At 38.4% G+C, this 11314-nt stretch overlaps 1 protein-coding gene across 2 annotated transcripts in view; it reads left to right on the top strand.

The window, feature by feature from the left end:
* Positions 1–6645, top strand: part of LOC132149684 (uncharacterized) — a 60014-nt gene extending 53369 nt beyond the window's left edge. For both annotated transcript variants that reach the window (XM_059559085.1, XM_059559083.1), the window contains exons 17-25: positions 1165–1437; positions 1525–1812; positions 1880–2158; positions 2348–2386; positions 2466–2534; positions 3890–4162; positions 5326–5613; positions 5698–5982; positions 6095–6645. In XM_059559085.1, coding sequence (XP_059415068.1) covers positions 1165–1437; positions 1525–1812; positions 1880–2158; positions 2348–2386; positions 2466–2534; positions 3890–4162; positions 5326–5613; positions 5698–5982; positions 6095–6111 — 1811 coding nt within the window. In that variant the 3' untranslated portion in view covers positions 6112–6645. The remainder of the gene's footprint in view (positions 1–1164; positions 1438–1524; positions 1813–1879; positions 2159–2347; positions 2387–2465; positions 2535–3889; positions 4163–5325; positions 5614–5697; positions 5983–6094) is intronic.
* The last annotated feature ends 4669 nt before the right edge of the window (positions 6646–11314 follow it).

Genomic DNA, 11314 nt, shown 5'->3' with positions numbered 1-11314 from the left:
TGTTTGTAATCTTTATTTTATAAGTGCACAAAGTTTTGTTATTATGTCTGTATCCAAATAAAAGTAGACCCTTTACAGATTCGATTTTGCTCTTATCTGTACGATCAAAACTTAAAGTGTAATTTAAGTTCTTTTCGGGGTTATCAGGAGAAAATAACCCATAAGTACTCAAGAGGGTTGAACAGAACAATTCAAAACGAAAGAGAACAGACTGCTCTCTGCTTATGTAACGTTAATCAATATGAAATGTGCATTTCTGACGCGTTCACTACTGCGAAGATCGCGAGACAGAATCGTCAACTTTATCTTTGCAGTCGACACGACATTGATACAGAAAACACTAGTTTATTAATAATTATATTCATAAAATATGAATAATCATTACTTTTGCCGGTTCTTTGTGACAGCTTTTAGGTGCGTTATTGCCACCCTTACATGAACGTGTGAACTGAACTGAGCTCGTCACAGCTGGACTGCTTGTTATGATGTCAAGGTCATTTTTAATGTTCATAAATTCAATTAGGCTAAACATAGTCTATGTGTTACCTTTGTCTTACCTTAATCAGCACCTGGCCTGTCTAAAACCTTCTAGATTTTAAGCCATTCCACCACTTTCCTAACTGCCAACTAAGCTTGTGGATAGGAGGGGCAGGTGGGCGGAGGGTTAACATGCACCGCTCTGATTGGCCGAAAGCTTTTCACTCCACTTACACGCTGTGGATCAGCGGCAGAATCAGCGTCATCGATTGCATAGAAACTGAAATCGGTATAGAAACAAAATGCGTACCTAGAGAGCAGCGAATTGTACAAGCGTACTTATGGGTCAAAATGCGTGCAGAGTACGAAAAATGCATACATGTTGGCAGGTCTACAAGACTTTATAATTAGAATTACATAAACAGGGTTGTAGGATTATTTTCTTGGACTGAAATCCAGACAATATGTTTTCGAGAGGATATGTTTGATTGCATTAGGATTGCTATTGAATTTGGTGTTTGGGATAATCATAACAGATTCATTCTATTTGGTTCTTTCTGTAGCTGAAGTTTTTTGAGAATTTTTAATGTGCTTCAACCCATGTTTTACCTGCTTTCTCCTGCACTTTTATCACATTTAAACCAGTGAATAGTTGTTTAATTCACATTTTATTTCTCCTCACTGCAGAGAAACACTCGCTGTATTACATTTACACGGCTTTGTCCAAACCTGTCGATCTGCCGGGCATCTATCAGTTCAGTGCTATGGGTCTGCTAGACGACAGACAGATCGACTCTTACAATAGTGAGGAACAGAGAAAGATTCCCACACAGCAGTGGATGAAAGAGAAAATGCAGGAGGATTACTGGGAGAAAGGCACCCAGTCCAGAAAGAGCAAAGAACAGTGGTTTAATGTGAATGTTGAAATTCTGATGAAACGCATGAGACACAATGAATCAGGTGAGAAACATTCATAAAGTTTAACCAGCAGATACACTATCATTTCATTTATATATTCATCTCACAGACATACTGTATCCATTTCAGATCGTCATGTTCTTCAGTGGAGACACGGTTGTGAAATTGAGAAACAAGGAGATGAAGTGAAGTTTTCCAAAGGCATTAGTGAATACGGCTTTGATGGAGAAAACTTTCTGTCTTTTGATGAGGAAGCGTCTCAGTGGGTCGCTCCTGTTGATGAAGCTCTACCAACCAAGAGAAAATGGGACAATGTGCCGATCCTAAACCAATACACCAAAGGATACCTGGAGAAAGAGTGTGTGGACTGGCTCAACAAATTCAGAGATTATGCAGACGAGGAGCAGAGAAAAGCTTGTGAGTAAATGTTCACTATTAGTATTTGTTGTTTATAAGACTGATAAACAAATTCCTGTGTTTTCAGCTCCTCCAGATGTTCGTGTGTTTGCAAGGAAATCCAGTGATGAATCCAAGCTGAAACTCACCTGTCTGGCCACCGGTTTCTACTCTAAAGACGTGACGATGACTGTTAGGAAAAATCACACATCTGTGTGTGAAGAAGAGGTTGAATCCACAGGAATCAGACCAAACCATGATGGGACGTTCCAGCTGAGGAAGAGTGTGGAGATCAATGAGGATGAAAAAGATGAATATGATTGTTTTGTGTCCCACAGAACCTTCAAATCAATTATCATGAAACTGGGTAGGTAAACTGAAAGCATTAATTCAGTCATTAACGCTCAAGCATCGTAACGACTCTGATATCATTCAGAATGTTCAAATAGTTCTCCATCTTTACTCATCTGTATGAAATATTATGTGACCTGACACATTGAGATTAAATATTATGTCTGAGAATAGTACTATGCTTGATATTATCATGGTTTTCCAGGACAAGTTACTGAACCGTTGATCGCTGAAGCATCTGCTGGTATGTTTTTGTTATTTACCAGCAAATTTCAAGTAGATTCAAACCGCATCGATGTGACATTGCACTATTTCTCCAACAGGACGAGAGAAAGCTGGAGAAACATCAGACAGCTGTGTGACGGTCTCTCCGGAGAAAGTCATTCAAACTGGTAACTACATTTTAAAAGGAATATGAGTGTGTTTCTGTTTCTACACAGGACAAATCTCATTTAGATTCAGGGCTTCTTACAAAAGGAGCTCAAGTTTTCGTGCATTTCACAGAAGGTCATGTGCTGCTGTGCTTGTGTGCATCACGTATGACATATAATACACTGATCATCCAGAACATTAAAACCACCTGCTTAATATCATGTCACTCCCCCTCATGCATAGAGGCACTGACTCCACAAAACCTCTTGACTTGTCCTTTGGTTTACAACATTTGTAACAGATCTTTAATGTCCTGCAAATGGTAAGATGGGGCCTCCATGGATTGAATTTGTTGGTCCAGCACATAGTGATTTTTTTTTCTCTTTAATACATGTTTCCAGTGTTTTTCTTGATGAGTCAGCTGTGTTAGTAATAACGTTACTTGCTTGACGGAAAGGTTTGCCAAGTGTTAACAACAAAAACTGCCCAATTGCTACTCAAAACTAGCCCAAACTAACCTTGTGTTGAGTGGGGTCCCCTGGTAAAAATCACATTTAGGGGGCTAAAATACACATTATTGGGGTAGCTTCTACCCACAGTTCCCATGAAAAACAGCCTGCGGCAACAGTGAAAAAGAGGCCCAATTCAAAGGGGAAACCGCGGACAAATAAGTAATATATACAATGGACACAGAGCACTGTCTCGGGGCAACCAAAACAGCTTGAAGTTGTCTAATTTGGCACAGTCTCCATGCTACACTAATAGTAGTATGGCTTTCCTCTGTGTATACGTATCCTTACAATTAAGATTTTAGCTGGATTATTTGTGCCCCCTTCAAAAATTGCTCGAAAATTTTTTTATTTATTGTCCCCCCGCCAACTGTTAAACGAAATTTACACCCTTGCTCAGAGTGTATCATGCTGGCCGATGTATGTGTAGCCCACGATCACAAACTCTCCAGTCTGATCATTAGTCAGAGGTTATGACTTACTATTTAAATGACCGCTTCATGCTTGTCATTCTTTAAATAGTGGTTCTGTTTAGCCCCCTACAGTCACCTATGTAACAACTTATTCTAATTGTTTTATCTAGCCCCCTGAATTACATAAACAGGGTTGTAGGATTATTTTCTTGGACTGAAATCCAGACAATATGTTTTCGAGAGGATATGTTTGATTGCATTAGGATTGCTATTGAATTTGGTGTTTGGGATAATCATAACAGATTCATTCTATTTGGTTCTTTCTGTAGCTGAAGTTTTTTGAGACTTTTTAATGTGCTTCAACCCATGTTTTACCTGCTTTCTCTTGCACTTTTATCACATTTAAACCAGTGAATAGTTGTTTAATTCACATTTTATTTCTCCTCACTGCAGAGAAACACTCGCTGTATTACATTTACACGGCTTTGTCCAAACCTGTGGATCAGCCGGGCATCTATCAGTTCAGTGCTATGGGTCTGCTAGACGACAGACAGATCGACTCTTACAATAGTGAGGAACAGAGAAAGATTCCCACACAGCAGTGGATGAAAGAGAAAATGCAGGAGGATTACTGGGAGAAAGGCACCCAGTCCAGAAAGAGCAAAGAACAGTGGTTTAATGTGAATGTTGAAATTCTGATGAAACGCATGAGACACAATGAATCAGGTGAGATACATTAAATGTTAAGTTTAAACTGCATATGTTCAATCTATCCTTTAGGCATGCAGTTGTTCCTTTATCTCGAAAGTGTCTTTAGTGATCCCAATTTATACATCTGGTTATAAATCGAATTTGAGTAATTACATGCCTATTAGTATTGTGCCAATAATATCTAAGGTTGTAGAATTTAAGGTTTTAATTTCTGAGGTTGTGCAAAAAGGGTAGCTAAACATCTAAATAATGGATTTACTTCTTTGAATCCAATACAGTTTGGATTTCATATTAATTATTCACCAAAATCAGCCAGTTGTGTTTAGTTGAAAAAGTTAAATACTTACTTGATAAGATACCTGTGTTGGAGTGGTCTTTATAGATCTAAAGAAGGCATTTGACACTGTGTTAACCATGATTTTTCTGAAGAGGTAATACTGGATAAAGTAATATCTCTCAAATAGGAAGCAAAGTGTGTGTGTGTGTGTGTGTGTGTGTGTGTATTGATTGTACTAACTCTTCTTAACTGGCTTGCCCAAAGGGGTTCCGCAAGGCTCCAACATGGGACCAATCTAATTTTAATTTCATAGTAATGATTTCCATGAAATGACTAAAGATGTATGTATATGTATCTGGACGATGTGCATAGTTTTACCAATGTAAATAGCTTTGAATAAGTTTCCTTAACTTTGACCTCAGTAATGACCAATGTTCGGGATTGGCCTTGCATGTCAGATCTGCTATTGAATACTAAGAATATTGTGTGTAACAAAGCAATTAGTAGAGATGACGTGAGGAGCATTAAACAGTTGTCTAATATTGTTAAACTTAATTTACAGAATTGTACAGTTTGGCCAGGTTTGACTGCTGGTCCTGCTAGGTCATTTTTATGTTCAGGGTTTTTTTTTTTGTTGTTTTTTTTTGCATATCGAGAATAGTTTTACTAGTTGGTCCTTCTCAGGTGGTACAACTCCTTAATAGAATAATTATATACGAAAGGCATACAAGTTTTTTTGGGGGGGGGATTCTCTCTTTATTTAATTGTTGTGTCATTGAACACACAAAATTTGCTTGCTTCATTTATAAAGATTTGCACAGGCTTGCCCCACTTATGGTATTTGTGTGTCTTTTATGTAGTATGTGTTGTTTGAGCAGGTATCATTTTGATTTCTTTCCAGGTCTTCATGTTTTTCAGTGGAGACACGGTTGTGAAGTTGAGCAGGAGGGAGATGAAGTAAAGTTTTCCAAAGGCATTAGTGAATACGGCTTCGATGGAGTGGACTTTCTGTCTTTTAATAATAAAGAGTCTCAGTGGCTCGCCTCAGTTGATGCAGCTCTACCAACCAAGAGAAAATGGGACAGTGTGCCGATCCTAAACCAATACACCAAAGGATACCTGGAGAAAGAGTGTGTGGACTGGCTCAACAAATTCAGAGATTATGGAAATGGGCACCTCAGAAACACCTGTATGTAAATGTGTTTGTATTTGTTTTAAGTTTTGCAGCTGTTGAACTTGAACCTGGCTGATTAACTGATTCCTGTGTTTTTAGCTCCTCCAGATGTTCATGTCTTTGCAAACAGGTCTTTCAGAGACAAAACCAAGCTAAAACTCACCTGTCTAGTCAGTGGCTTCTACCCCAAAGACATGACACTGGTCATGAGGAAATATCGCACATCTCTGTGTGAAAATGAGGTTGAATCCACAGGCATCAGACCAAACCATGATGAAACCTTCCAGCTGAGGAAGAGTGTGGAGATCAATGAGGATGAAAAAGCAGAATATGATTGTTTTGTGTCCCACAGAACCTTCAAAGAACCAGTTATTGTCCAATGGGGTAATTAAAGCTGTGCAGAGAAAGAAATATCACTTGATATTGGATTAGAAAAGTTGTAAAAGTTTTTGCTTGTGATATCCTCATTTGTTTCTATCTTTTTGCATTTGTATAGATGCTGTGACGGCATGATTGGAGATACAGCTGTTTCACACTGGAACCGTATGTGACTGGAAGCAGTGGAAATTGGATTAGCATGCTTTTTAAGCTCTACTTTAAATCATTTTAGCATGCTTTTGTGTTGTTTGTTAGTTTTACACAAGCTACATTTATATTCACCGAAATAATCAATAATCATAAAAAATAATATTACTCATGTAACTCCGTTATCATTAATCTGAATAGATTCACTGTGCATGCACTGACTTGTTGATCGGAATAAATATATTGCACATGTAAACAGATATGTGATATAGATTGCAAAGCTTAAGGCTTATATAAGCAGAATTTTCACAATCTGAAACAGGATTGTATTTATTCGGATTGTCAAAGAGTAGTGCATGTAAATATATACTGACTGTGTTAATCATGCTTATTTGTAATCTCATTCCATTTTAATTTTAATCACAAAACAAATCCCTGTTACTTTAAAAGCATCATGAACTGCATTTTTTATAATAAATTGTTCACTTATAACGTACAATTTTTCATTAAACATAATTTAGATTTTACATTTTCTAGTCTGTTTTTGACTCTCTAGTTTCAACAGTTTCAGTACTGAACTGTTGTTCCTACTGATTTCTATAAACCACTCAAGGCTATGCAAGATGGGTTTCACTGACTGCCGAAAACTAAATATTTTGCTTGCTTCACCATGTCCGCATCTTGGCATCATCACATTGTTTTCTTATTGGTTGAAACCACATAGGGCTTTTCACACTCTCTGAATATGGAAGAACTTCCAGTGTAAAAAACAATGGCTGAATAAACAGAGGTGTCACTGTAGCATCCCTCATTGCAAATAATATATAATATGTTTTGTGGAAAACTGACATTTAATGAACAAACTGTCTTTCCATTAAACTGCCATGACTGTGATGTAAAAGCACCATTAGTTGAAACACTCATGCACTGTAGGTCAGGATGGCTGAATTAAACTCATGTACCATAATAACTGCTGCTCATGGGCCTGGTGAGACTATTGCATATTTATCATACATGAACAACCAGAGTTTGTGTCAGAGAAACAAGAGACCCGTTCTGACAGGGTTTTTAAGTTTAATTACAAAAAATCAGGGTTCCATCTCCAACTGCTAAGCATTAAAGCCACTTCCTGTTCACGTTTCAGCGAGTCATTTCCCATCATGAGCGCTGTATGTGCTTACACAGATGTGTCCGGCCCGTGGGACAGTTGTTCCATTTCCTTTTGCTACCGAATGTCAAAGGTAATTTAATCAATTATGTAATTATTCACAAAGCTTCTTTCAGCTACTGTCTGGAGAAATTAAATAAGAAACCGTTCCAGTAGAGACATTGCAGTTCGAGGGGCACTGAAATCTCTCTCTCTCTCTCTCTCTCTCTCTCTCTCTATATATATATATATATATATATATATATATATATATATATGATAGATAGCAGGGCCACAATCCTGGAAAATTATATATCCATTCTTTTTAAGTCTTATTTATTTCTATAAATGTATTGATTTACCCATTTTTATTATATTGTGTGTATATATTAATTTGTTATAGGGGTATGTTTTTTTATTCATATGCATTTATTTTATTTTGTATTCATATGCATTTACTTTGACTGCACATTTAATAATAGTACTTTTTATTGCATTTTTTATTAATCTGCTATTATCTACTTCATAAGCTTTAGTTGTGTGGAGACCTGCAGAATATTCATGAAAACACTCACTGTGTTTCGGCGGTTCCTCCGAGGTCCGGGTGGTTGTGTTGGGTCAGACGGGTTCAGGCCGGAGTTCATCTGCAAACACGATTCTGGACGGACGTGTCGCCCGTGTCCGTGACCAAACGCTGTCAGCGATCAGAGGGCGTGGTGTATGAGCGGAGCCTGTGTGTGATTGACACCCCGGGGTTCTTCCACACCTGTCTCAGCCCGGATGAGTGGCGCGTGGAGCTGAGTGCGCCCGGATCGCACGCGTTCCTCCTCCTGCTGCGGCCGGACGCCTGACGCACGAGAGCAGCGCCGCTCTGGACTGGATTAGTGCTGCATTGGGACCACAGGCGATTGGTTTCATCGTCGTCCTGATCACGAGCGGTGATGCGCTCGGAGCAAACTCGCGTCCGCGGGCGACTTCCTGAAGGAGAGCGAGGAATTATGGGAGTTTGCGTGCAGCTGCGCGGTTATCACGTGTTCGTCATTACTCGGCGTGGCCGCCATGTTGATGGCCTCCTTTACTGCTACTCGGACTACTGCGCAGTGTTCAGGTGTACTCCCTCTCAGCCGTGTGTCTTCATTTGATTAATTAAAAATCTATATCAACCATGGTAAACCATTGATGTGTTGTGGGGTGTAATAGTGCCAAACATAATCGCCATAAGGAAAAAAAAATTGAATGGATTAACTTTCCACCGCTTTCCTGCTTGGAGGCGCGACCACGGAGACCATAACAACTGAACATTTACTTTATGTAGCTTAAGTCAACATTGAACTTAAGGGAAATTTCCCGACTTACTAATCTAAAATACGGGAAAATTTCAACATTCATCTTTCTGTTTCTATCCCTCTGCTGACAGCAAAAATTTGTAATGTTACTACAAAACTGCTGCATTAACAAAGCGATTTGTGAAGCTATGTCTGTCGTGACTTTACTTACAGATTGGCATGAAATCGTGCTCTCACAACAACCATACTGTTATCTTAAAACGCCCAACATAACGCTAAGTTTGCTTTCACAAAAGATGCTTTGAAAACATATGTTTCGCTGAAAGGGCAAGGAGTAGCAACAGGACAACAGCACAGAGACTGACAGATCCGATTGAAGGGCTAATGGGATATTTTACAGGAAAATACTAAAACGGGGAAGACAGCGGGAAAAGAGCTCAAATACATGAGAACCCCGAAAAAAACGGGTGGGTTGACAACTACTAACTACACTTTTGAAACACATAGTTTAAATTACATGTGTGAATGGTTGTTAGCACTAACGGTTACTAAACTAGCAGCTAGGTGTGGCGCAGCTTACCTTTGTCCGGATTACTGTATAATGTTTGCCGGTTCTATAATCTGCTGCTCCTGAACCCATCCATTTGTGAACTGTACATGAGACTCCAATGACTCGTAGCTTCGGAACTGTTCTGAACTGTAGGCGCTCACAAAACAAACAAGGTAGCCGAAGATATCTGTAATGCATAAGTGCGGCAGCAAGTTGTCGTCGGTGCTCCACTCTTTGTTGGGAATTTCATATAGATCCAAACCGTTACTAGTGCCGATTTTGTCCACATACCGGTCCCTGGCATCCCCTATTTAGTGTATCCGTTTAAATCCCACAACTTTTTTGCAATCTTAACATCTTTTCTCTTTCTCCCAACTCTGCTTCTTCTCATTCGACTTGCTGTATGTTTACATTCGCGAGCCAATCAACATGGCCGCCATGTCCCAGAATGCAACGCAGCGCCCAAGCCCTATTGAATAAATTATTGTATTTGCAACATTTTATCTCCCAACTCTGGATTTATTATTTTTTTTCATTGAGAAAAATGCTGCATTGAGCTATAAACTTAAAGCAATAAAAAAAACAACAACTCAGAAATGAGAGAAACCATTGCGAGACAAACTCAGAATTGCGGGAGAATTGTGAAAAAACTCTGAATTTTTATATAAACTTGCAATAAAGAAAAAATCTAAATGCAAGATGAACAATTGCAAGATTTTTACTCAGAATTGCAAGACAAACTCCGTTGTGAGAGACTCAGAAACACAAGATCTAAACATAATAGCAAGACAAACTCACAATTGTGTGAATCCAGAATGGGGAGATTTAAACTCTTTACGAGACAGAATTTTGAAAAATATGCAGTTTTATAAAAAAAAAAAACTCAAAATGTGACAAACTCATAATTGTGCGAGATAAGAATCTCAACTCCATGATTGATTGTATCAACGCAATTTTTTTTACTATTTTATCATGCATATGTAATCTGATAACATTAATTCACAAGAAGCTGCTTTGAAATGGTGTGTATTGTGAGGGTCACTACAGAAATGTGTCTAAAGGTCTTGAGAAGAGGTCACAGGTCATCAAGCTGCTGAAGAAGGTCGATCTGCTGATGGAGCGTAATGCAGGAGCGCATTACATTGCTGAAATCCTGCTGCAGGCTGACACCACCATACGCCATATTTATAGATTTTTATGGCTGCTTGAATGATAACATCAGTTTAATTATCATGAATGATGAATTGTTGATGAATTAATAATAAATGAGGAAATAAAGAGCAGTGACAAGCAGATGGACTGGAGTGTGTTTCTGTGCTCATTCGTTCTCATGAACAAAAGCACTTGCTCTGCAGAGACAGAAACTCTTTATTGGCATGCTTTATAAAAACCAGGACAGATAAACTGCCCATCTTCATTAAAAAAATCATTCTGCTATTGCCAGACATCTGGTAAATGTTCTTCATGGTACATTGGCACAAAAACATTTAAAGATCCCAAACAAACGTCCCTTTACAGAATGGAAAAACAGTTAAGTGGTCGTAGACCCAGGTGATCGTATGTGCCATTTTTCCTGGCCAGGGTTTATATGTTGCCTAAAATATCCAGGTCTTCCTGTTTTCATACTTACTGAAGTTAATGATTGAAATGGAGTTTGACCAATAACATGCAGGCATTGTACATAATTGAAAAGCATTACAAAACATATTAAGTGTGTTCAACTTCAAGCAGTGCTGCGCAGGCCAATCAGTGTGTAATATCAAATTACCATGAGAGCGATTCAAAAGCATAAAGAGCGTCTGCTCTCTATATCTCTCACAATACTTTGATGTCATACAACGATTGGTCTGTGGTAGGGATGGGACGGTTTGAAAATTTAATATCACGATTATAGTGACTAAAATTATCACGATTATCAATATTATCACGGTTTTGTTGAAACGAGATGAAAGTGTTCAAAAATAGTTGATGCTCACACTGAAAACATTTCAGCAAGTTTTATATTTAATAATCAACAAACAACTAATAAAACAAGCAACTCTATGCACTTAATTTAAAGAAAGATTAAATTCTGTGGCATTTCCTTCCTTACAATGAAAAGTGTAGAAGCATAGAAAAGCATAGAAAAGTCACTGACTTTCGCCATTCCTTCTCGAAAAAAAAACAAAAAAAACATTGTGCGCTGCGCTTGTGTCAGACTGTTGCTGG

This window comes from Carassius carassius, chromosome 9 (assembly GCF_963082965.1).
Source record: "Carassius carassius chromosome 9, fCarCar2.1, whole genome shotgun sequence".
Classification (NCBI taxonomy): Eukaryota; Metazoa; Chordata; class Actinopteri; order Cypriniformes; family Cyprinidae; genus Carassius; species Carassius carassius.
This window is presented reverse-complemented; position numbering and strand designations above follow the sequence as displayed.